This window comes from Protopterus annectens, chromosome 15.part0, assembly GCF_019279795.1.
Source record: "Protopterus annectens isolate FY-2018-M chromosome 15.part0, PAN1.0, whole genome shotgun sequence".
Lineage (NCBI taxonomy): Eukaryota > Metazoa > Chordata > Ceratodontiformes > Protopteridae > Protopterus > Protopterus annectens.
The window spans coordinates 276,675,193-276,700,857 of record NC_056749.1 but is presented as its reverse complement, the minus strand read 5'-3'; the positions used below and the strand labels follow the sequence as shown (position 1 = coordinate 276,700,857).

Here is a 25,665-nt window from a genome sequence, read left to right as displayed (position 1 = left end):
TATATATACACACACATTATATATATATATATATATATATATATATATATATAATGTATGTATATGTATGTATATATATATATATATATATATATATATATATGGTCTATGTCAGTTATTCAAACACTTAAAATGTTGAACGTTATATGATCGAGACCATATGTTCGACATTTCAGGTGTTCGAAAGATGACCCTTAATGGCGCCGTATGGTGCAGAATGGGAGAATTTCACTTTTCTGCACTGAAGTGCAGTCTCAGAGTTGATATATTTAAGTAGGGAGGGTGTGGGGCATGCAGGCGTCTTGCCCCCCTGCTCGCACTGTTAGTGTTTCTCTTTTCTTTTTTTTTTTTTTAATTAGGTAGTCGAACTTTGAAATATCGACCATATGGTATTCGACATTTTGGACGTTTGAATATTTGACATAGACCCTATATATATATATATATATATATATATATATATATATATATATATATATATATATATATATATATATATTGATATATATTATATATATATATATATATATATATCAATATATATATATATATATATATTAATTAAAAAAATAGTTAAATGGAAAATGCAAACATGAACTTATTACCAAAATGTAAAAAATAAAACATGACAAAAAAACAAATGTCTGTTTTTGTCCAGTTGAACTGTGGGTTTTTGGATCTGACTAGATCCAACCTCAGCACCAGTCTTGAAGCTTTTCGGTTTCAGGCCTCTGAATCCTCCTCTACCAATAATTCCTTGCTCTCCACCCTACTATTTTAGATCATGTTTGCTGCCTGAAGTGTCCATTTGTGCATCTGATGACTTCTTTTCTGCATATCCTTTATGATATTTTTTTCTCCAGCTCCTGCCTTATTGAGAGAGTTTTACTCTTTCTCTGTAGTTTAGGATAAAAATATCTTTAGTGTTCTCTGAGGTAGTTTGTGTGTTTTTTAGTTCTTATTTCTGTTTGAGCAATAGTTAGTATTTCTCATAGTTAAGTGCGTTTTTTCATAGAAGTGCTTAGAATAGTTGTACTTAGTGTAATAATTATATTTTTCCTTATGTCTGACAGTCAGGGATTTAAATAGTACATGAAGTTTGGGCATAAGCTGCCACCCTAGGACCTATACTCCCTATGTGTATACTGTTTAGGGGCAGTCCATTTGGATACTTCTTGCCAAGTCTGTGATTCCTTCAGCAATAAAGCTTTATTGACTCTTCATGAAAAATTGTTAGTTCAGGAACTGTTTCATCCCTAGACAGGGTCTGCTGTCTTTACTGCTTCGTTTTCCACCTCATCTCCCAGAACCAAGGACAAGAAAGCCAGGGAGAAACCAGATACAAATAAATATATATATATATATATATATATATATATATATATATATATATATATATACATACATATATATATACACACACACATATATACATATACAGAAATATATACAGAAATATAAGAAGAAAACAAAGGAGAAAGGGGACCCCAAGAAGTCCTGTAAGAGGTGTCTGGACCTTTCCCAGTCTTTAGAATCAAATTCTAAGGTATCAAGGCTGTCAGAGCCAACAGTCTCTCAATGCCATACATGTCTGGCTCAGCCCCAGTTCTTATTGGAACCAGTTAGCCAGACTTCACTCTCTTATTCTTCAAGAGAAACGCTATTCTAAACCACTATCAGTGATATCACTGTCCTGGTCTTCGAAGACTTTGACTGAGCAGGATGTTGAGACATGGGGTTCTCTCAGTACCATACTTTGGGGACATACTGAGTGCTGGCCCATCTACCTTCCTTTGTGCTCTTTTCTGGTACTGTTTCATCCAGTGTTACTGGTAGTTTCAGGCCCAGTCTACCCCAGATCACCTTTATCAGAGCCAGTATCAAGTAAATTCTCTGACAGGCTCCCTTCTTCTTTCAAGTCGCACTTTTCGGATCTAGAAGAGTGTCAGTACAAAAGCTTCAGTGTTTATACTCAGGGAGAGTTGGACCCTTAAGTTGAGCTGTCTCTTCCCTTCTGGGTTTGGCACTAAATAGCTCAACTTCAAAATTAGTGTCTGGGTCAAGATCCTTGTATACCCAGGTTTCCAGTCTGCCTATGTTCAGGAGAGAGCCAAGGGCTTATTTGGCCTTTGAGGCTTTCCATCAGGTACTGTCAGTGATGAGGGAAAAGGTGCTGTCCAAACCCCAGCTTGAATCAACTTCTGTTTCTCATCCTTCTGTCAGACAGGGACAGTTGGTTCCACTGGCTTCCCAGGTTTCCAGCTATATTCGCTTCCAGTCTGATTCTTAACCCTCTGATATTCCCCCTTAGATTATTCATAGAAAACAGATGGCAAAGGGAAGCACCTAGACTGTTCACTTGACTCTGTCATAGAAGAGACAGATTTGAATGAGGGTAAAGTCTCCCCAAGATCCCCCTCTGAAGACGTAATATTTTGCAAGATACTGGAACTGATGAAACTGGGATGGGGGTTGTCCACAGTTAGCCTTTCACCTGATGAGCCTGTGTTCCTAGAAGCCTTTCAGTCTGGTTCATCTTCCTCCTGGTAGTACTGCCCATTGATTCTCTCATTGATCTGATGGCTGAATGCACATGGAAGGATCATGACATGCTGGACCCTATCCCCAAGAAACCAGACAAAACTCTGTCCAGCTCTATAGACAGGTAACATTGGAGTAAGGCTCTTTCAGTAGATTTGATGGTTTAAGCAGAACAATGAAAATGGAAGTATCTAAAGAGATTTCCTCGGTCCATCCCCCTAATAGAGAGACTAGGGTGGTGGACCACTTTGGAAAATGGTCTTGCACTTTAGTGAACTTTGCTCTTAGGGCACCTAATTATCTCGCTCATGTTACCCATTTTCAGAGAGATTCGATGAGGGGAAATTTCTCTGTCTCAGGGGTATTACAAGCTGATGTCCAGAAGGCAGTGGATTCTCGGCTGTCCACCCTCCAAACTTCAATAAATGTATCCATGCAACTGCTTTTCAATGCAGCTGATGGTACAGATAGGGGGTGCAGGCACCAGCACTGCCATTCACCAGTATCAGATAGGGGTGCAGGCACCAGCACTGCCATTCACCAGCATGCTTGGATACACCTGTGTGACTTTGCAGAAAGCTTCAGGACATCCTTCATTAATGCCCCTTTTGATGGGTCAACTCTGTTCAGACCCAGAGTTAAAGAAATGCTCACCAGGAGTCAGAAAGATGGCAAGACTCTCTCTACAGTAGGCATCTGCTTCACTATACGCCAGAGATCCTACTCTAGGAATCAGCAGGCTGGGAAGAGGATGTGGTTCAGAATGTCTGAGTCCTTACCAGGAGACTCCTGGACAAAGATCCCCTCATGGCAGAGGAGGAAGCAATAATAATAATAATAATAATGGACAAAGCCCCAGGGGCAGGGGTGGACAGCAGAATCAGGACTTTCATGGACCATTCTCTGAAAAACCCTTCCAGCAACCCTGAGGGGTTGCCCAGCTGCTGCACTCTGGAGGCAGTCATGGGGCATTTATCTTTGCACCCACAAGCCTGGCAAAACATAACCACAGATTCACGGGTGCTAAACATCATCTCCGGATCTGTTCTAGATTTTTCTAAAAACTGATCTCTGTTTAGGACACTCTATTTCTTTTCTCCTTGCCTGTACTCTGATATCAATCCTTGATATGGAAGGCAATCTTTAGCCTGCAGTCCAAATAAGTTCTTGGCATCTTCTCATTCAATTACATTTATTTGCTCCCACTACCTTTGTTCCTTTGCCAGTTTTTTCTGATACAATCCCACCCTCTCTTGCCTATTGTCTTTATCCCTAATTGCAGTCACCCCTATCGGCAGAATCTCCCTTCTCCATTCCCATGTTGGCTTAGTTCTTAGAAGACCTTCTGCTACTTTATGAATATAATTGTATGATTATTATTGTTCTCATTAAAGGTCTGCATCCAAAATCCGAGTCTGTCCCCGTTACTTGAGTTTCCTTGCTGTTTCATCATCTCTTCCCACTTTGAATTATAGTTTTCTGTTTGTGTTTGTGCAACTGTGTTGCTCTGAAATATCCCTTCAACTCGAGGAATCCCAATCTGCCCTGTTCGACTGAAAGAATAAGCTTATCCCACTTGACTCTTGCCGTCTTCCCCACCCAGATAAATTCCTTCAGCTCTTTATTAATTGCTATCCACAACTTCTTATCTGGCTGATAAAAATATGCCTAACCAATGTATAAGACGGAAGAGATTAAAAACATTTTAACTGTTTGTATCTTACTAGCCATGTAACAGAGCTTCCATTTTCACAGTTTTTGTATTATCTTTTATTTAGTCTCTTACCACATATCATTAGCTGCCACACCAGTATCATTTTTAATCCATAATCCTAAATACTTCCATTTTTTCATATCCCCATAAATTATGGCTACTGCTGAACCAGTTCTTATGTGGATGCATAATTTACTGCTTTTGTTTTTGCTTCATTGATTTTGTAACCCAAGAAGTCCAACTCCACATAAAAAGTAAGGCAAAATAATGGTCGAGTTCAGATTACCTCATAGACTTTAATGAAAATAAAATATAAGTATGTAAGCGCTTTTACAGTTTTTGTAATTCTGCTTCCTCAGACGTTAAACTCTCACTTTAAGCACAACGTCTTATAAAGGTTGCAGTCACATTTAAACCAATCGCATACCTAAACTAATTGCTAACTTAATTGTTATATTAAAACCTAGCCATGCTCACATTTAAAGAAACGTCGTACACTTTAAGAGCATTCTCTGTTAATAACTGGCCACTCAGTGCCTATGTTATATAACTGTTTAACACAATAAAATAATTCCTCAAACGTTTAAAATGTGAATACCCATATGGGAATATATATGTTGTTGTTTGTCTTTCGGCTTTTCCCGGTAAGGGGTCGCCACAGCGGAACTCCGGTCTGCTAATGATTGGCAGTAGATTTTTTTACGAAATGCCGAGGTGCCAGCTCGACGCCCAACCTTCAACGAAGGCACGTCCATTTACACACGCATGTCTTTCTAGCGCTACCCAACTGCGGGGAGGACATGCAGACTCCACACAGAAGGCACTCCCAAGCCAAGCCGAGAATCCAACCGGAGAACCTCTTGCTATGAGGTAACAACACTACCTCTGTACCACCACGGCAATACCCATATGGGAATATATATGTAAACAATGGATATACTGTATTTCTCTGTAAATAAGAGCTAACCAGAGAAAAAGGCCTAGCATGTTTTTCCAGGGCGTTCATGATATAAGCCCTACCCCATAAATAAGCCCTAAGTACGATCGTCAACAACACATGACAGACATGTTGAATTATGACATAATAATATTTTTGACACCCGCTAATTGAGGTTATCGTACTGTGCTCGCCATTTTCAGACCATTCGGATGCCCAACTTCTTCTCTTTGCAGAAAGTCATAAGATTCTTTCCCCAGGAGTCCTCCACGATTCTTACTGTAACTCTAATCCTCACTCACACTTGACGTTTGAGATCCTTGGCCCATAAACACTGGCAAGTGTACTTTGATTGGTCAAAGTACAGACAACACATGTAAAATTTGTGCACTTGATAACGAACAGGTGTATTTGTGTCTTCTTAACTGTTGCCGTTTTTGTTGCCATTCTTGTCTCGTAAGTCTTCAATTACCCCCCCCCCCCCCCAGACAAGATGAGTGCAAAAATAAAGCTATTCCGTTGAGTACAAGAAAGGAATTGTGGAGGACTCCTGGAGAAAGAATCTGATGGCTTTCTGCAAAGAGAAGAAGTTGGATCTCTGAATGTTCTGAAAATGGCGAGCAGAGTATGATAACCTCAGTCAACAGGTGGACAAGGGAAGTGCTAAGAAGTGCAAGTGTGGATCAAGTTGGCAACCATTATTTCCTGAGCTGGAAGACATCATCTGTGAATGGATTGCTAACAGGAGAGCAAAGGCTTTGGTTGTGCACAGGGCTGATATTCAAGCATTTGCCCTTGCACTGGCACCACAGTTAGAAATATCCCCAGAAGAATTCAAAGCATCACAACATTGGCTGGATGGCTTCCTTTAGCGATATGAACTGTCTCTAAGAAGATTGACAACACTGTTCAAGCTGGAAGTTACTGAAGTTATTAAACGTGCACTTGCATTCAAGTCCTTTGTTGATGGCATCGACTTTTCTAAATACCAACTCTACAACATGATTGCTATGGATGAAACATTGCATCTGCAACAGCTGGAAAGGCCACAGAAATACCACACTAAAAGAATCACAGGCCTAAAGCAGATGCCCTATGCTGACCGTCTAAAAAAAACTCCAGCTATACTCGGTGGCATATCGTCTACGCAGAGGCAATCTCTGCTTAACATACAAGGCCATGTTAAACCCTGAGCTGTTGGACATGCTCCACTTAAAGAAATCCGAATCCCTCAGAGCCGCACGCTCCAGGGATCTAAACCTTGTCATCACAATGAACCAAACATGCTGGAGAGATAGGTTCCTGACCCAGAGACTCCCCATACTCTGGAATAGACTGCCCATACATGTCAAGCAGAGTGCCTCATTGGCCCTCTTCAAAAGGAACCTTGATGATTGGATGGGAGATAGGAAATTCACCCCGGGGATCCTGTCAGTCGCCTTGCTAGACAGGGGTCCAGAGAAGTAAATATTGTGGGAAGAAATATCCAGGGAATTGTTATGGCTAGGCTTGCATAGTTCCTAGGGCCGATAGCCTAGTACCAGCCTATGAACCTATGGAACTGCAGTATTTATGGGCCAAGGATCTCAAACAACAATTGATCAGAGGGGTGCCTCTTCAATCTACATTGCCTCTGCTGGTTACAAAAGTGCACATGTTACTTGTATTTTGGCAATTTGTCTAGTTGGAAAGAAAATCCCACCTCTTATCATTAGTAAGGGCAAGAAAGATAAGATTGAACATGTTTCAGGCATTTACATTCTTGAAACCAAAAAAGCCTGGTGCACACAAGCAGTTATAAGGAAGTGGGTTGATGTAATGCTGCAACTTGTTTTGCAAGGTGGCGAAAGAGGTCTGCTAGTCTGGGATTCAGACAACACTCACTGTGCTAAAGACATGAAGAACTTCCTTGCACAGAGAAGAATAGATCAAATAATGATTCCCGCAGGAATGACTGCGTCTCTCCAGACTCTTGGTATTGCAATAAACAAGCCATTCAAGGACCATTTGTGCATGGAACTCAATGACTAAATTGAAAATAAAATGAAGGGAAATCAGAGTGGAAACTTTGTGAAGCCTAGCCTGCAAGAGGTCATGACTTGGGTAAAGAATTCATGGGATAAAATCACTGACAGCTGTGTTGCCAGTGGACTACGAGCAGGCTATATGGACAAGCAGTGTTCATTTAAGGAGAGCTCTATTGTTAGGCATGACAGATTGGGGCCACTGGTTCTACAGGAAATGGAGTCGCAAGAAATTCAGGCTGGAATTCAGGGGTTGGAGACTTATGACAATGTTCCAGAAGAAGATGACATGACTGCATTTGACTAACTTTTCCATTATCGGGGCAACAGAATGAATTGCTTCTGCTTTCAGCTGCCAGCAAGCTCTTGTCAGTTTTTTGACTTTATTGTATTAGGGTAATGTTTCATTATCAAGGGGTAATTGCAAAGTAAGGCCACTAGTTCCCAGACTTCATTTTTATGATCAAGTGACAAGTGGAGTACCTCAGGGTTCAGTCCTGGGACCACTCTGGTTTGGCATCTACTTCTCTGAAGTACAGGCAAACACCAAGGGACTCTGGCTAACAAAGTTCGCAGATGACTGCAAACTGGAAGCCATTATTGAATCCCCAAATGATGTGGATATTCTACAAAAGGGCCTTACAGAAACAGATGCCTGGTGCCAGAGCCAGGGGCTCAAGCTTAATGCCAAGAAATGTATAGGTATCAGGTTCAGGCACCTGGGCAGCGAGACATTTCCCTGTGGTACATTTGAATGGGGACACATGGCTGAAGTGACATTTAGCTGCAGCGAAATATAGCTGTTTCCAAATTCCCTGCAGGCAAAGAGAATTACACACTGCCATGCCAACAGCTATAATAACCAAATGCATATGGACAGAAGAAGTAATGAGTGTTGTGCTCAGTGTGCAGTACATACATATATAAGTACAACACGTAGACGTGTGCTACAGCATGGAGGAAATCCTGCAGGCTACTGTAGTCACATTTATGCTCCAGTATGTGTTTTAGGTAATGTTTCCTAGACACTGTGAAGGGGGTAGTGGTCCACACACTGATTATAAAGGCAGTGCCCATTGAGCACTGCATTTTTACTGCCACTGGCATGCCCTCTGGCCAGCCTGCTGTTGATGCCTGCCATACTGCCTGCTGTCTAATGTTCCCTTGGGGACCGTGGACATTGTTTTCTTCCTGTGTATTTGGTTATTGAAGTTGTGGGCATGGCAACACTTTCTTCTCTTTGCCTACAGGGAATTTGCAAACAGCCATATTTCTCTGCAGCTGAATGTCACTTCAACCATGTGTCCCCATTGAAATGTACCACAGGGAAATGTCTCGCTGCCCAGGTGCCTGAACCCATAGTTATCCCCTCTGGAAAAAAAACATGTACCCATGAATTACCACATAGGTGGCAGTACACTAAACATCGAAACTGTGATGAGAGACTTGGGGACACAGGTGGACAGTGGTCTCACTTTCGATAACCACATTGCCACAACAGTCATGAAATCCTTCTGTGTGGCACACCTCATCACTAAAGGCTTTTCATCCAGAAAACAGGAGGTCATTGTCCCACTGTACTCATCCCTCATTAGACCCATTATAGAGTATAATGCCCCGTTTGGTATGTACCTCACAAGACATCTGCAACAGCTGGAAAGGCCACAGAAATACCTCACTAAAAGAATCACAGGCCTAAAGCAGATGCCATATGCTGACTGTCTAAAAAAACTCCAGCTATACTCTGTGGCATATCGTGTACTCAGAGGCGATCTCTGCTTAACATACAAGGCCATGTCAAACCCAGAGCTGTTGGGCATGCTCCACTTAAAGAAATCCCAACCCCTCAGAGCCACACGCTCCAGGAATCTAAACCTTGTCATCACAATGAACAAAACATGCTGGAGGGATAGGTTCCTGACTCAGAGACTCCCCATACTCTGGAATAGACTGCACATACATGTTAAGCAGAGCGCCTCCTTGGCCCTCTTCAAAAGGAACCTTGATGATTGGATGGGAGATAGGAAATTCACCCCGGGGATCATGTCAGTCACCCTGCTAGACAGGGGTCCAGAGAAGTAAATATTGTGGGAAGAAATATCCAGGGAATTGTTATGGCTAGGCTTGTATAGGCCCTAGGGCTGATAGCCTAGTACCAACCTATGAACCTATGACTTTCCATCATTCTTGTCTTATGGTTTGGGTAAGGACTAAAAAAAGCATCACCACTCAAAAATTGGGAGTTATTCACCTGTTTTATTCCCCTCCTCCAATACACGTATTGAGATTTTTCTGCACTTTCTGTTAAGCATGAAATATTGCACTGTGAAAGCCAAAGTGTGGATATTCTGAAGTTGAAATGTTTGTTGCACTGTTTATGTAGAATTCTCACACAGCTGTTAATGCGTTACCTAGAACTCTTGCCTATTAACGGCAAAGTACCAAATAAATATAATTTTGTGTACATGAATAAATGTCGATTTGTGTACATGATTAAATGTCGATTTGTGTACATGAATAAAAGAATAAATGTAGATTGTTGTATGGGGAGGGGTAAATAAGGCATCCCCTGATAAGCCCTAATGTGTATTTCGGTGGGGAAAAAAGTATAAGACACGGTCTTATTTTCGGGGAAATATGGTAAAATATGCATGTCCATATAAGAATATGTATGTAAAATAAGTTCATGTTACTTTATCTAACGTTTACGTAAATTTCTCGTTTTTAATATGGACTTCAGTGGAACCTTGTCATTTAAACCCTTGCCAATATGTACCCTCATTATAATAATCCATCTAGTTTCAGAGATTTCGGTGAGATTTTCTATATCACCATCCTGTTAATTTTCTCTAACAATTTCCACTATCATAAATCTGAATTCATGGGATGGACCATTTTGTATAACATGCTTTGCTAATGCATTTGTGGTATTCTCCCTGTTAATACTATAAATATTCTCTAATTCGATCTTTAAATCTCCTGTTAGTCTTACCGATACAGAATGAGTAGCATACAATATAATAAGCTAGGTAAACAGCATTGTAAGTGTTGCAGTCAGCTAAAAGCTTAAAATAAAAACATCTACCTGTATCAGGATGTGTAAACTCTCCTGATGCATGTATGCATATACAGTAATTACACTTGCTACAAGGGAAGGTATCATATCTGCTTGTTCGTACCTTTTCTTCTGTTAATTTTGGGTAGCATATTAGTCTCTTAAGTGATTTCTTATTCTTAAATAAAAGACTTGGGGTCTCCCCTACTAACTGTTTAATCTGAGCATCACTTGTTAAAATTGGCAAATATTTTCTCATCACAGTTGTAGCTTGACTAACATTACTTGAAATTATTGCTGTTATTTGCTTGTTATTATGTAGCCGTTCATCTTCTGAATAGTACTGTCTAGCTGATATAGATCTTAAGTTAGGAATCTCGTCCAATGTTTTCTGAAATTCCTTTCAGTTATAACCTCTCTGTACTAGCCTTCTTTCTAGATCTCCTTACTCATTAACAAAGTCTTCATTACTTGCATGCAACCTAGAGGCTCTCATCCCCTGTCCTTTTACTATATTTTTAAAGATGTAGCTAGGATGCATACTACATCTGTGTAAAAGGGTATTCCTAAAGCATTCCTTCCTGTATACTCTAGTATTCAAACTTCCATCTACCCATTTGTATATATTTATGTCTAGAAAATCTATTTTATGGTGTGAACATTTCATATTAAACTTCAAAAAGGTTGCACTGGTATTGAGTGTCTCTAGAACAATTAACAATTATGCTTGTGTATTGGTTCAAATTATACAAAGATAATCCACAAAACATCAGTAAAAGGCTACATGTTGGCCCTTAGGAGACCTCAGTAGAGCTTCCTCTTTCCATGCTGCCATCACCACGTTGACATGGCTGTTTGCACTAGAAGTGCCCATAGTTATGCCATCCAGCTGCCAGTGTACTTCATGGTTGAACATTAATACAATATTTTACAAAATCATTTCCATTAGCAAACAAATTAGGTCAATATATGTACTATGTTTAGTTAAATATTTCTTTAACATTTCAATTCCATGTGTATTTGGTATCATCATAAGTAGAGATTGTACATCTAAAGTAACCAGTATATAATTTGTCTTATAATATTTCCATTTAGTTATAAAAGCATACAAGTCATTTAAAACTGTTTAGAATCTGTCAAAATGTACTCACATGTATCTAGTGTCGCTCTTAAATGCTTCTCAACATATACTGAAAGATGTTCTGTACACCAGCTCCATCCCAATAGTATTGGTCTCAAAGGAGGAAACAGGGGATCCTTATGTATCTTCGGAACACCCTGTATACTAGGTATTACAGGTGCTTCTATCATACAATATTTATACAAATCCAAATTGATAATATGACTCAATAAACAATCAAGAAGGGTATTATGTACCCTTTTAACCATTTGGTCCACTTCAGCTTTGCTTATTAATTTATATGTATTAACATCATTCAACATACTCTTCATTGTTTAAACATAATAAACAGAATTAATTTCAGCTATGGGACCTCCTTTGTCTGCTGGTCTAATAACAACAGATCAGTCATACTGCAAGTGCCTTAATGTATTTTTCTCTGCTGTATTTAAGTTCTTGAACCTTTTACATCTCTTATCAGAGTGTAGAACTCTGTGTAGTTCATCTTCACATAATATAGTGTATTATAAAGGGGAATGGTTCGCTGGCATAAACAAACTGGGTTTCTTAAATGTTATATTCTGAGTAGCCCCAGATCCTTAAACAACATTTTAAGCATTACATTTCTAATAAATAATTTCAGGTCTATAATAGAGTCAGTTACCTCAGCCTCCTGAGGGAACGATAGCCCCTTTTCGAGGTGTGAAAGTTCATGTGTCAATAACTGTCTGGAAGAGATGTTCCAGACTAACAATTCCTCTTGTCTTGCCACGTTTTCTTTAGGGTTTGTGCATTCAGATGCTCCTGCTGCATTTTTCTCTTCATGTGATCCATGCTTATTGAACGATCCCGCGCTCTGAATATGTTTCGGCTTCCTAACCCACTCATATTGATGGAAAGTGGTAACAAATCTTGTTAATCTCCTGTATGATTGTTTAAAGAAAGTGCAAGATCATCCTGTACATGAATGCTGGAAGTGGCTTGTGACTGAACATCCTTCTTGTGTGCAGTAGTCATAGCAGCAACCTTTATGGTCGGAGGGTGGTAGTTTTTTTCTGGCTCCCTGGTCTGATGATATAACTTCAGTCTGAGATTTGTTTTCATTTGCTACAATAGACATTGATTCACGAGGAATGTCTTCCTTTACAATATTGGAAGATTACACAGTGGATTGTTGACTTCTAAATTTCTCTACATTGCTGTTATTATTATATATATAGAGGTTGTTCTGTGTTCCGAACTCCTTGGCGAGACAAAAATGTGCCCTTCTATAAAATCCTTTCTGTCTCTCCAAATTCTTGTATTTTGTTCTTAGCAGTTTCCATTCATATAAAACTGCTGTTTTAAGTAAAGCACCAAGTCTCTCATTAACTAAGGCATGTGGAAAAGTATTGTATAAGATTTGCTGTTCTGTTATAACCTGTTCTATAGTGACAGATTCTTTAAGTTCGAAGAATTCTGTTAATAATCTCATGTAATTAAAGCTCAAGTCCAAGTCGAGTTTTTGCCACTTAGATAATAGTTGGGATTGATATGTACCATAAGTGGGCATTTTAAGGATTCTTAGACCATGAGGTACTATATGATTCTTAAGACAAACTTCTAGATGGTATTGTTGTGCCTGGAGTCTCTTAAGCTTCTACAGCTCATTTTCAATCTTGTAGAGACTAGTTTGAAACAGGTTGTGATCTATTTCTTCCATGTCACTATCATCATGATCAATTAATACTCTTCCAAGGAGAGGATTATCATCGGATTTCATAAACTTTAAAAGTTCTTCAAATGATTTCTTGCCATGTCTTGAATTTAAATTACCTTGTGGGTTATAGTCCAACTCTGTTTCTCTCGGTCCTCCCTCTGCCATTGTTCCAAGCTGCCACAAAATGAAATGCAATGTAACACAGATGATCAGATCATCTGTGTAACCCAAAAAGGTTTGAAACTGTCTCAGTATGTTCCACAACACTGTAATGTCTCTTTTGATTTTGTCGGGTATACGATAATGTCATCTGCAAGTAGAGCCAGCTTTTCTTGACTACCATACCAATTATATCCTTGAATTTCTGAGTCCTTTATTTTCTTTGCCAGTGGTTCTAAATATAATGCAAATAACAAAGGGGAGAGAGGACATCCCTACTTGGTTCATCTGCCCAAGTAGAGATTATCAGAGAGGACTCCACCCACTTTAATTCTGGCCTCCAATCCTTCATATATCCTCCTAATCAACCTTATAATTTTATCAGGGAATACAAATGCTTCCACTGCTCTTCTTCTCATAAAATCCAAGCTTACTCTGTCAAATGCTTTCATTGCATCAAGACCCACCAGCAACTGTGGTATTTTCTTACATTCTGCTTCACTCTGGATCATTACTCTTCTGTTTATGTTGTCAAATGTTTATCTACTCTTCACAAAACCACATTGATCCGTATCCATCAATTTTGGCATTCTTTTAGCCATTATGAACATAAACACTTTATAATCATGCTTTAGTATTGAAATGGGCCTGTATGGAGCTGGATCTGATAGATCTTTAACCTCTTTAGGTAATACAGCTCCTACTGCTCTCTTCTAGGATGTTGGTACTTCTCCTCCTCTTAAAATACTGTTAAACAAAACCTTCCAGATCTTCATCAATTTTTCCCTCCTAGCTTCCAGACTTCCACAGGAATGCCATCTAATCCTGGGAGCTCTCCTGTAGATTGGTTATACATCACCATTTTTATCTAATGTCCTTGTATCCTAACTATTAGTAATTGAGCCTCCTCTCCCTCTAGCCTTGGCATATTTAACTTTTCCATAAACATTTTCATTTGTACATTTTCTTGATTTCCATATTTCTCAGATTTATATAGACTTTCATAGAATGTCTAACACTTCTACTGGATCCCTAGTTAAATTCCTTGTAATTGGCTCCCTAGGCATGGTGACAGCCCTTTCTAGTTTCTGTTGACTGAGTTGTGCTAAAAGTTTTTGTGCTCTAGAGTTCTTATCAAAAAATGGTTGCTTAACAGCAATCTTTCTAAACTCATACATATTATAGAGGTAGCCCCTTATTTTCTGTGTAGCATTCTGTAGTTGCTTCTCTTCTTGTTCTGTGAGAGCCCCTTTTTGGCAAAACGATTTGTCAGCCCCTCTAAATAATTCTTGTTACTTCTTAACCATGTATCCATTTCTTTTATTTCCATCCTATTTTTAAATTCCATTTTAGTTTTATCCCTCTCCCTAGCTATATTTTCAGAAGAAGTTTCTATCTTCTCGAATTTCCACTACCCATTCCATTCTTTTCAACAGATGGGTGGGAAAATGCCAGTGTTTCATTTTTATTTCATTACCCTGTGTTTTTATTTTAGTTATTATTGGTGCATGATCTGAAATAGTTATTGGGTGCGTATCAAGACCTTCAATTGAATGCGCGTGTTCCTGTGAAATGTAACATCTGTTTGGCCTAGCCCAGTTTTTGTATATTGGGGAAATATATGTAAATTCACTCAGAATTCCTAGTACTGATTTTTCATGCCAAATATTTTCATAAATTTCTTTAAAAATCTAGCCTCCTTTGCTTTATTTCCCTTTCTGGGCCCCACAGACACATCTTCACTGTTGCAAATCAAATTCCAGTCCCCAGCTATAAGTAATATTCCTTGCTGAAAGCTGATTATTTTTCCCAGAATTTTCTGTAGCTGTATTATAGCAGTTTTCGTTGGAATATAAATACATGCCAATGTAATCCTCCTCCCTTGCCAGTAGCCCCTTAGTACTATAAATCTAACAGTACTGTCTTTATTTCCTTTTCTTTTACTATTGGAGCTCCTCTTGCAATTAATATAAGTACTCCTCTCTTCCTTTGTCCCAGGTATTTTGCTGAATAACCATCCTGAAAACTTTCCTTTATCAAATTCACACATTCAGTTCTTTTCAAGTGCATCTCCTTGTAGCATAGCTATTTGTACTCTACATTTTTGAATATAGTTCATTACTCTTTCATTTTTGGATTTATCTGTGAGGCCATTATTGTTTAAAGACATTATAGAAAGAATCATACTATTGAGGGATTATTATTCCCACCTTTATGTGCAACAGCTTTTTTGTTAAGTGTCTTGTTCCAGCTTTTGTGTTACATTTATGTACTGTTTGGCAGGTTAGTCCTTTATACAACTGTTTCTTGTCATCTCCATTTGAGTCTATGTCACATCTTGTAGAACTTTTTGTTTTATTGAAAACCCACAAATAAAAATACACACACACACACACACACACACACACACACACACACACACACACACACACACACACACACACACACACACACACAAAATACCCCCTTAAAACCTATTAACTTAATACTAACACACAAAACTATGTACATCTTCAAATATTGAAGTTTTACCCTCTTAATGGGAACATAAGTTCCAAACTGACAGCCATACACACAGACTTGAGCTAAACAGAAAGAAAGCTTATCAATGCTTAGACACATGGTAGAGCCTGTGATTCTATTAAGTGCTGTCTAGTGTTGCCTTATCTTTATAGCTCTCCCAGCTGGAAACACCTGAATGCTTTCAGAAAACATTTTCTCGAAGCCATTTCTCTTTATCAGATTGTCTGCTAGTGACATGATAAGCATGGACTATTTACTAGAAAAAAAGATCTTATAATATTCAATATTCTTTTTCATTTACTTACTTTCTATCAAAACTTGCTACTATATAAAGCTAACACAGTTATTCCCCTATGCAGGAATGAGACAGAGCAGACTAATTTTTCTTTTGTCTTACTCTTAACCAGATCCCCTCCTTTTTTACATTGCATTACCTACATTTCTTAAAACTAAAGAAGGAGAAAGAGAGAAGACAGAAAGAATCAAAAAGAATAAACAAAAGCACCTATTTACATTAGTATCCCTACTTTATAACATGCAGAGAAAGTCATGCACCACTTAAGTAATACTGTTAAGAACCAAGTAGTATGAAGCACAAAACACTCTACACTAATTAAATTTTACCAGTCGTGGATCCGGTGGAGTGTTTAGTGCTTCATACTACTTGGTTATTAGTTTTCTTAGCACGTCATTCCTGTTTTTCGGTTAATACTGTTAAGAAACAATGTTTTTCTTACAGTTAACTTTCTGCCTCTTCTTCCCCTCTCCTGAGTATTTTCTGAACATTAATGACATGAAGTAGAGCATATGCTTTGGAGTCTCCCTACAAGTTTAACAAAGTCCAAACAAGTCCAATATTATCAGTTTGTATTATTCTGTCTTATAAATATAATTATTGCTTTGTAATCCCACATTTTCAGTTTCCAGGTTACTGATTTTAGTCTCCAAACATTAATGACATGAAGTAGGGCATATGCTTTAGAGTCCCCTACAAATTGAACAAAGTTCAAAAAAGTCCAACTTTTCCAGATATTTTGTTCTGTTCCTGTTCATTTAAATCTTCCAAACTCTGTCTCTTCTTCATCTCCAGTGCACTCTCGATTTTTCAAGTCAACTTCTGTGCTTTTTTCACTCTTTCAATCATTTTCCATTGGAATACTGGGAAAGGTTTTACTGGCACAGTATCTCTGTGGTCTTTAATACCAGAACAACAACAAGTAGACTCTCCTTCTGTTTCACAGCTCACCTTTTGTTGGACAAACTTTTGTATTTCTTCCTTAGCATGTACTTCAATCAAAAAATGTTTTTATTCCTCCAAGGAAAACATATTTTGAGGATAGCTGGGTGCAGCATTTGTGACTCTCATACTTGCTTCTTGGCATACCCTATATAATGGAATAAATTTATCCCTCTTCTGCATGGTGTGCAATGAGTAGTCATTCTCCGCAAACACTCTGCTGTCTCTCACTCTTAGTACTTTGTTCTTCTGCCACAGTTTTGTCAGAATCAACTCTTTCTGCTGGTAACATTGCATTTTTACTATTAAATGTCTAGGTTGTTTTCTCACAACCAGGTTTGGAGAATACACATGATGTGCCCTTTCAATTAACAATTCTTGTTGTGGAATACCAGACCAATTGCTTATTTGTACGTTTATGAAATTAATACAGTCTATTCCTTCCAGATTCTTTGGTACAGCAGAAGCTTTAAGGTTTTCCCTATGTGCTCTGTCCTCTAATTCTATTATTTTTTTAAACATCTGTTTTTGTGCAGTCTCATGTTTAGCTAGCCTTTTTCTTCATTTCACCCTCTGAGTTTTGCAGTTCTTTCAACTTATATGGATGTCTGTTCAAAGCTTCTTCCATTTTTTCCAGCTTTTTATTGTTTGTGTTGATCTACAGATATATTTTTTGCGCTGTTAATTACTTAGTTTTTTACATAAATACATGGATGGACATTTCCTAGCTGATATTATTAGACAGATGTATTTTTACATTTATAGTGTTCTAGTTGATTATCTTTATAGTTAGATAGCTATGTGTTTTTTTCTTGATTTTAGTTCTTGTCACAGACCTGTTGAAGGTTTTATTGCATTAGGTAGCCAAAAGTGATTTAAGTTAAAAGTCTTTTTATGTGTATTTTATGCTTTTCATAACACCAGGATGGCATGAGCACTGAAATCTGTGGGCTGTCTAACTGCGCTTTCTGTGAATACTTGATGGAGTATGACTCGTTTGAGTGCCTGTTTCTTAAAAAGATGATGAAATCTTCAGCATGTGGTTGGTAACTGTAATACAGAAAATGTTGTATATAGGGCCATGTGCAATGACTGCCCTGCATTTTATGTGGTTAAGAATAAGAGTAAACTGAAAAGGAGGATTTCAGGTCATCTTTCTGACATCAGGCATAAATGCCAGAGGAATGCCTTATCCAAACACTTATTAGAAAACCCCAGACATTCTGGTTTTAAATTTATCATTTTGGACTGTGTGGAGATAGATGAGCTTGAAGAGGATGTCAGTGGTGTTTTGGAGAAAAAGGAATTATGCTGGCAGTTGAAATAAAATGCATTCAGAAAACCAGGATTTAACTACTGTTGTTCTATTAAGAGTGTATTGAATTTACATCAGCTGCCACACAATTTGTAAATTTTTAAAGGATTTTTTTGAGGAAATATTTTAGTATGAAAAATATGCTCACTAATAATAAAAATGATGTGTAGAATATATATAATTGTATATATGTTTAGTTACTTTAACCTCAGTTCTGCTTTGATTAGATTTGTTGCATCACACCAGAGATTTAAATGGTAAATTCAGATCACACATTTTTTTTCATGCTATTACCATGTAGTACTGGTATAATTCCCCCATTTACCGTACTGGTGGATGTTCATGCACAGTCATGCACACATCTGCACACTTTTATACATTACTAGTGTGCACTTACATTTTTTCTGTGCTGTTAATTACTTATTTTTTTATGCACATGGGTGGAGATTTACTAGCTGATATTATTAGACAGTTTTATTTTTATATTTATAGTTAGAAAGCTATGTGTTTTTTTTCTTGATTTTAGTTATTATCACAGACCTGGTGAAGGCTTTATTGCATTAGGCAGCTGAAAGAAAATTTAGTTAAAAGTCTTTTAATGTATATTTTATGCTTTTCTTAACACATAATTTTGGAATGTGGGTTGCAAATAGGTAGTGTTTTCCTTAAGGATTGTCTGATGTAATCAGTAGTAGTGTGTTGGGGTGGGTACTTGTTCTAAAATACACTTTTACAGCCCTGTTTATAGTTTGCCTTGAATAGGCCAGTATAAAACTAAACAATACGTACATTTTCCACACCTACTTTTAAGTATATAAAAGCTGATATGTTGTATATTGTTAAAATATTTCTGATTTTTTTTGTTATTGAGGATCACTTTTCTGTGATGAATAAAGGCTTGCTGCTTTGGAACACTACCTGGGTTTCATGATTTTTGGAAATTATTGTGACTGAGCTCATCATTGAAGTTTTAAGACCACTAATTTATTTGTTTTTTTATTTTTTCCTCAACACTGATGGTGGTGAGGTTGGAACTAGACTGATTCCTATGCTTGTTCATTTTATAATATAGGTTATAGCTGATCACCGGAGCTATCACTGAGTTCAGTTCCATAGATTGCACAGTCATCAAACCTCATGCCATTGAAGGCAGTACAAGTACAAGAAAAAAAACAGTATTTTATCAGATGAGCAAGCCCACCCTGCATTCCCTTCACAATCCCCTACCACATTTCTGTATATACCAAGTGTGATATCGCACAATGGAGAAAGGGCCTCCCGGGACATAAAGTAGTACGTAAAGTAGCTAGGGACTCTGTCCCAGCAGTCAAGAATGAATGAAGATTGACCACATCAGATAAAGAAGTTATGTTCTTACCATAACGTTCCATCTGTGTTGTTGATCTTCATTCATTCTTGACATCCCACTGTTCAACCCCCTCCAAAGACTCCTGGAGGTTTGGAACTAGTTTTCTTTTTATAGTACGGCCGTTGCTCAGACAAAGTTTCCACATTTTATTTTTGCAGAAAAAACTCAATCTGAAGGAAAGGGAAGAGAGGCACTATGGGTAACCTTAGCTCGAGAATTTCTGGCTAGCGCAAGCTTGCTACAATGCCAAGCCAGTTCCAAGGGTGGAACCGAGACCCAACAGTCAAGAATGAATGAAGATCGGCAACACAGATGGAACGTTATAGTAAGAACATAACTTCTTTTTTGGAACCTGCAACCTTAAATCGCGAGATTCCATTACAGTATATATATGACTTACACTTAATATTTTGCTAGAAATAATTCAGTATCTCTAAGAAGCAAGTGCACCTTAATATACTATTCCTTCTAAGTATAGCTATCTCTTCGTATCAAAGTTCATTTTTATGCCTACTATTTGCAACCCTATTAACTTATCTGCTGTTCATGTCAGAGTGCTGCTTTTTTATTAATTATTTTTATTACCTATTTACTGTATTATTTTACCAGGTTTTCCTGGAAAGTACAGTTGTTCATTTTTTGCAGAAGCAGAATTAATATTTATTGTTTCCACAGGTAATGTTGGACAGAATCTGTACAGTGAAATTACATCTCAGTTCCTTAAAGGATTGACTCCTGCTGATCTTCAGCCAACATTTGAGCATCAGCTTGGCTCAGACCATCTGGAGACCTGCTACCTGCTATTTAACATGGACCAGGAACAGCCCTAGCCACCTGTAATGGAAGCAGCACAACAGGACATTGTAAATGAATGACTGTCACAATGCCTTAAAAGTGCATTTTTGTGAAGAACTTCATAAAGTAAGGAATTATTTTTGTCATGACCATGGGCAGGAGATGTCAAGTTGTAGGAGATAAGTTTACTGAGTATGAGTGGAAGTGCAAGACCCACTATGTGGAGGTAGGGTGGATATCCTAAGTAATGAGGACATGGTCTGATGAAATTTTGTGAATTCTTTTGCAAGGTACGAGTATGATCAATATTATTACCTTGCACAGAAGTCTCTTTAGACTTGCATCTGTGCACTGACTTTGCCTTTTTAGCATAGCCAGTCATATCCTTCTTAATCTTTGCAGACTGGTGAGTTGATAGGATGAGTATATTCAGATAGTTCTGTTACATGCCTAGCTTAATCTTGCACCATAAAACTTTAGATGACATTGAAGGCAGAAGTGCCATAAGCTAAGAATGGTTTTCACTGTTTTATGTTAACCCATGTTAACTAAGGCCTGTTTTGCCTCTATTGAAATAATGACTAAAAGAATATTTCTGCTCCATCTGTAATAATCATTACTGTATTACTGTGGTATTTTCCTTCATGAGGGGTAACTTCACTATATCACTGAACATACTTTAGCTTTTAAGGGATGTGGTATGCACATATTTAGATGATTATCAAGATTATGATGTACTCTTGACATCTGAGATGCTTAGTGGCAAGACCTGCCCACCTGTTTATATATGCAGAAACAATGTTTCCTCCTACTTAAAGGGCAATGCTCCCTTAATTATTGTTTTACTTCTTATTTTAAGAATGAAAGTAAGGATACAAGTTGGGCTGTAGGATTGTCTCAGCCAAGTACATATTGGTTATGTATTTCTAGATTTCAGTGATATGGAAGAGCTTGAGGTGAAGCCCACAGTAGATAGTCACTGGGTACAATGTGACAGCAGCACATGGAGGGTAAGAGTGCTGCATTTAGCTTTTCACATTAAGTTCTTGGCCTTTCATTAATAAAGCATAAAGAGGCTGATTGTTTTTCATATCTCAGCAAGTGCTTCCCTTGCACTTTGCTTGCCATTGAGTGACCACCGGTGTTTGTCTGTGAGGTGTTATCAAAAGTATTTTTCAAAGGATGAGCATTCTTGAAGAGTCTGTCTCTCCCCGTTAGTCTGTTGTTGCACTTGTGTCACAGCCATTTGTGACGGATCTTTTGTTTACCAAAAAGTTGGTCCCTAACCTTATTTTCAACATCTCTGCTTTCGTTTTTTTCTTACTCCTCAGCAGGAGGTTGGTATGAATAATATGCCATGTACCAGCTGTTTCAGATCTGAATACATGTCTTCCTTATGTGTTCTGCAGCATAACGTTAGTTTAATTTGCTGCTAAGGTCTGCTGCCTACAAATTCTTTCACATGTCATTAATGAATAGATTCATCATTCATTATACCTTTATGTCTTGAACTGCTGTCCCTGTTATAGGTAGCCTTGCAGGTCTTTGTGTGTGACTGGGTGTGAGTGTGCATCCTGTGGTGGATAGGTGTTACATTAAGGACTGGTTATATGGTAGGATAATCTGTTGCTTTCCACAGCATTATACTGGATAAAGCAGGTCTAAAATTGAATGTGTGACCATTTGAAATTGTTCAGAAGTCTCCTTCATGTTCTGTAACTACATATTAAGCCTTCCTTTAATTTCAACAGATTGTTTTCAAATGGCTAGGAGTTCACAGTATATATAATCAGCATTTTATTTTAAGTCGTGTCTCGGAGATGACATTTTTAGCAGTTTGTATTTCCCATACAAGCAACTGTGTGTCAGTTAAATAACTTTTAGATCTATTTATCTGATATTTATGCGTTTCACACAGAATGTCACTATCTTCTGTTTGCTAGTGCTAATGATATTAATGTTTATCTCGGCAGCAACTTTCCATCTCAGTGAGATGGAAAGTTGTCGCTGAGATAAACATTAATGTCATTATAATAATATATGCTGTTATTTTTTGGTCTCTTGCACTGCACATAAACAGTTTTCAGTTTTAGAAAACTGACCACTACTTCTATTTACGTGATATCTTCCTTTTTACATGTTTCTGTTTTGCAAAGGAATAATTTAACTGTGAGAATGTACTGTTTTAGAATATTAATTTTTAAAGCTAAAGTAGTTTGGTATGTCAGGATTAGTTTGTGTAAAGTAGTTACAGGAATGTATTCCCTGTACATCTGCTATTAATTGGTATGAAACAGAGGTGAATGAGGAGAGAAAGAGAAGGATGTTTGTGTATTTTGTGTATTAATATGTAGTAAGTAGAGTACAATTCAGTGCTATAAGACACTGCAGAAAAAGTGATTTATGTTTACTAAATCTATTTTATGTACTGTAGTAAACTGTTATGGGGCACTGCTTATCTGGACTTTGTCACAGGGATCAGCTTCTTAGCTGAACATTCTAGGTTTCTTTTTTTTTTTCTTGAATTGTTATATTTAATTTTTAACATTTGTATAGGATTTTTATGCATAAGTTGTAGCATTGTGTGTGTGGGGGAAGAGAGCGATAGTTTCTGTCCAGAATAATTTAATATCTAAAACAGATCTGAAAATGTCAAGTCTTTCTGAATTATATTGTAAATCTGTGGGTTCTATTTTCAAGTAAATCTTGCCTAAAGACCAAACAGTGTTGGAGTTTGTTTTTCATTTGGGGTACAGACACCATGGGATTTGCCATGTTTCAAATATGAAGCATTAACTTTCACAATAGTTAGATTATGGCCTGTTTAAATGGTGGTGTGATTTTAGTATTTGTATGTTGCATTTACTAAGAGTTACAAGTAATGCTCCCCCTAATTTTGTTTATACTGTGTGTGTGTAACCGTGGAAATTGTACAGTTGACTAGCACCAATGTTATATGTACACTAAACAAGAAAAAGTAAATCAAAGTAATTTGCTCTATAACAGACTTCGGGTTATTGACGGAAATGTATGTTACCTTCTTTATTATGTCATCGTAACAAAAGAACCATTCTGGTCAGTTATTTCTCTAAATAAATTGAACAAATTGTCTATTTAATTACTTGCCTCAGACAGGGCAAGGAAGGATGGGAATGATCAGCTTGAATCGTGCACAAAGATACAGACAATAGGTATGTCTGTACTTATGGACCAAGATACTAGTAGAAGCAAGAGCATATCTTGAAAGGCTAAGGGGTGCATTTTTAGCAAAACTATGTAGAATAATAAAATAATAAAAGAAATATGTAACAATAGCCAGGTAAAAAAAAACTAGAAATGAATCATTGATGTGAAAGCAGAAGTCCTTAGAATTACTATAGTGGGTGGTCTTGAATAGTATATCTTCAGTATGCATCTCAACAGAGGTCAAGAATGGGTTCTTTACTATGGTATTGACATATCTTAGAAAATTATATAGTAAGACAATGTAAGGGGCCCTATTTAATGTCCTACTTCTTGATTTCAACTGCACTTTCTACCAACAAGGGAAATGAGAGATGTCATAGTTTTCTGGCTTGGCATAATTTGTTTGCAAGATCATGTTATCAGTAGGCTTGTATTTTTCAATGCAGATTTTTTTCAAAAGAAATAGCATTACAACTTTTTACTGTGTAAATCAGGGTGCAAGGTCCATTGTCTTCCACTTCTGAGTGTTTCACTTACTGTGCTAGATCCGGGACCAGATTGTCAATACACTGACCAGGGGTGTAAACATACTGGATCTGGTCCTCACTAATATGGGAGAGTGCTGCACACCCCCCTAGTGTAATGTCTTCTCTGGTAAGGTCAGACCACAAAATGGTCTCCTTTGAAGTAGAAGTAAAACCTGGAACCCCAATTAACGCTGGAATATTTAGGAACTAACTGCCTACTATTAAGTGATAACTTGACAAAATTTCAAGCCCCATAAACCCTGAGAACGTGGCTGCATATGCAGAACTGTTCACAGAAACCCTATACAAACATGTTAATAGTTACACAGAGTACGCACCTGGAAGAAGTACAGAACTAACTCAAAAGACAAGACACTCTGGTGGAATCACAACATCAGTAGGCTGTATAACAGAAGGAAGAAAATCATGGCAAAAATTAGGAGGTGCAGCACTCAGCAGGATAAAAACATTCTCATCAAACTAAACAAACAACTCAGAGGACAAATAAAGTCTACCAAAGACAAATTTGAGGTAAATTTGACCTCCCAGGCCAAGGACAACCACAAGGTATTCTTTAGCTATGTCCACAACCTCAAAGGCAATACACAATTGTGTGAAGAACTCATTGTTAATGGAGCCACCTATACTGAGTCAGAAGATATAGCAAACCTATTGGCTGACATTCAGCTCCAGCTTTACCCCTCTCTCCCCTCAAACTTTCCTCAGGAAATACATTAAATATAACTCCCCCTACCCTCACTAGGGAACAGGTCCTTAATGCTCTGTCTAAGGTCAAGAACACTGCATCAATGGGCCTAGACAGTATCCCTGGATGTTTTCTAAATAGCATAAACATGACCTGTCAAGCCTTCTGGAATTGCTATTTAACTGTAGCCTCCAAACAGGCTTTGTGCCTCAGAAATGGAGAACAGCAACAGTTGTCCCTCTGCAGAGAGGTGGGCCATCTACAGACCTGAAAACAACAGGCCTATAAGTCTCCCTAGTCTCATATGCAAAGCCATGGAAAGAATTATCATGCAAATGATCAATAATAACATAGGAAACCTCCAGACATTGGACCCAACCTAGTTTGGTTTCATTATGGGCAGGTCATGCCTACTCAATCTGGTGGACTTTGAGAAGGTCATGGAAGCAATGTATGAGGGCAGAATGGTTCACACTGTCTACCTTGAAGTTAGAATTGGGGTGTCTACTCCACCTCTGCAAAGAGGCCAGTCGCAAGCGGAGTCCTGGGACTGCTGCTTTTTAGCATTTACTTGTCTGACATCAAAGCCAACATTAATAGCCTCTGGATGACTAAATTTGCAAATGACTGCAAAATAGGAGCAGCCATAGAATCCTCCACTGACATAAAAGTTCTCCAGAAAGGTCTGACACAGACTGGTGTCAGATCCATGAAATAAAACTAAATGCCAAAAAATGTAGAACTTCCTTATGGAAGTC

At 38.0% G+C, this 25,665-nt stretch overlaps 1 protein-coding gene across 2 annotated transcripts in view; it reads left to right on the top strand.

Annotated features, from left to right (window-relative positions):
* LOC122789637 (serine/threonine-protein kinase Nek4-like) overlaps window positions 1-23,210 on the top strand; it is a 246,490-nt gene extending 223,280 nt beyond the window's left edge. For both annotated transcript variants that reach the window (XM_044057045.1, XM_044057047.1), the window contains one exon: window positions 20,369-23,210. In XM_044057045.1, the coding sequence (XP_043912980.1) occupies window positions 20,369-20,523 (155 nt within the window). In that variant the 3' untranslated portion in view covers window positions 20,524-23,210. The remainder of the gene's footprint in view (window positions 1-20,368) is intronic.
* Window positions 23,211-25,665: the final 2,455 nt, after the last annotated feature.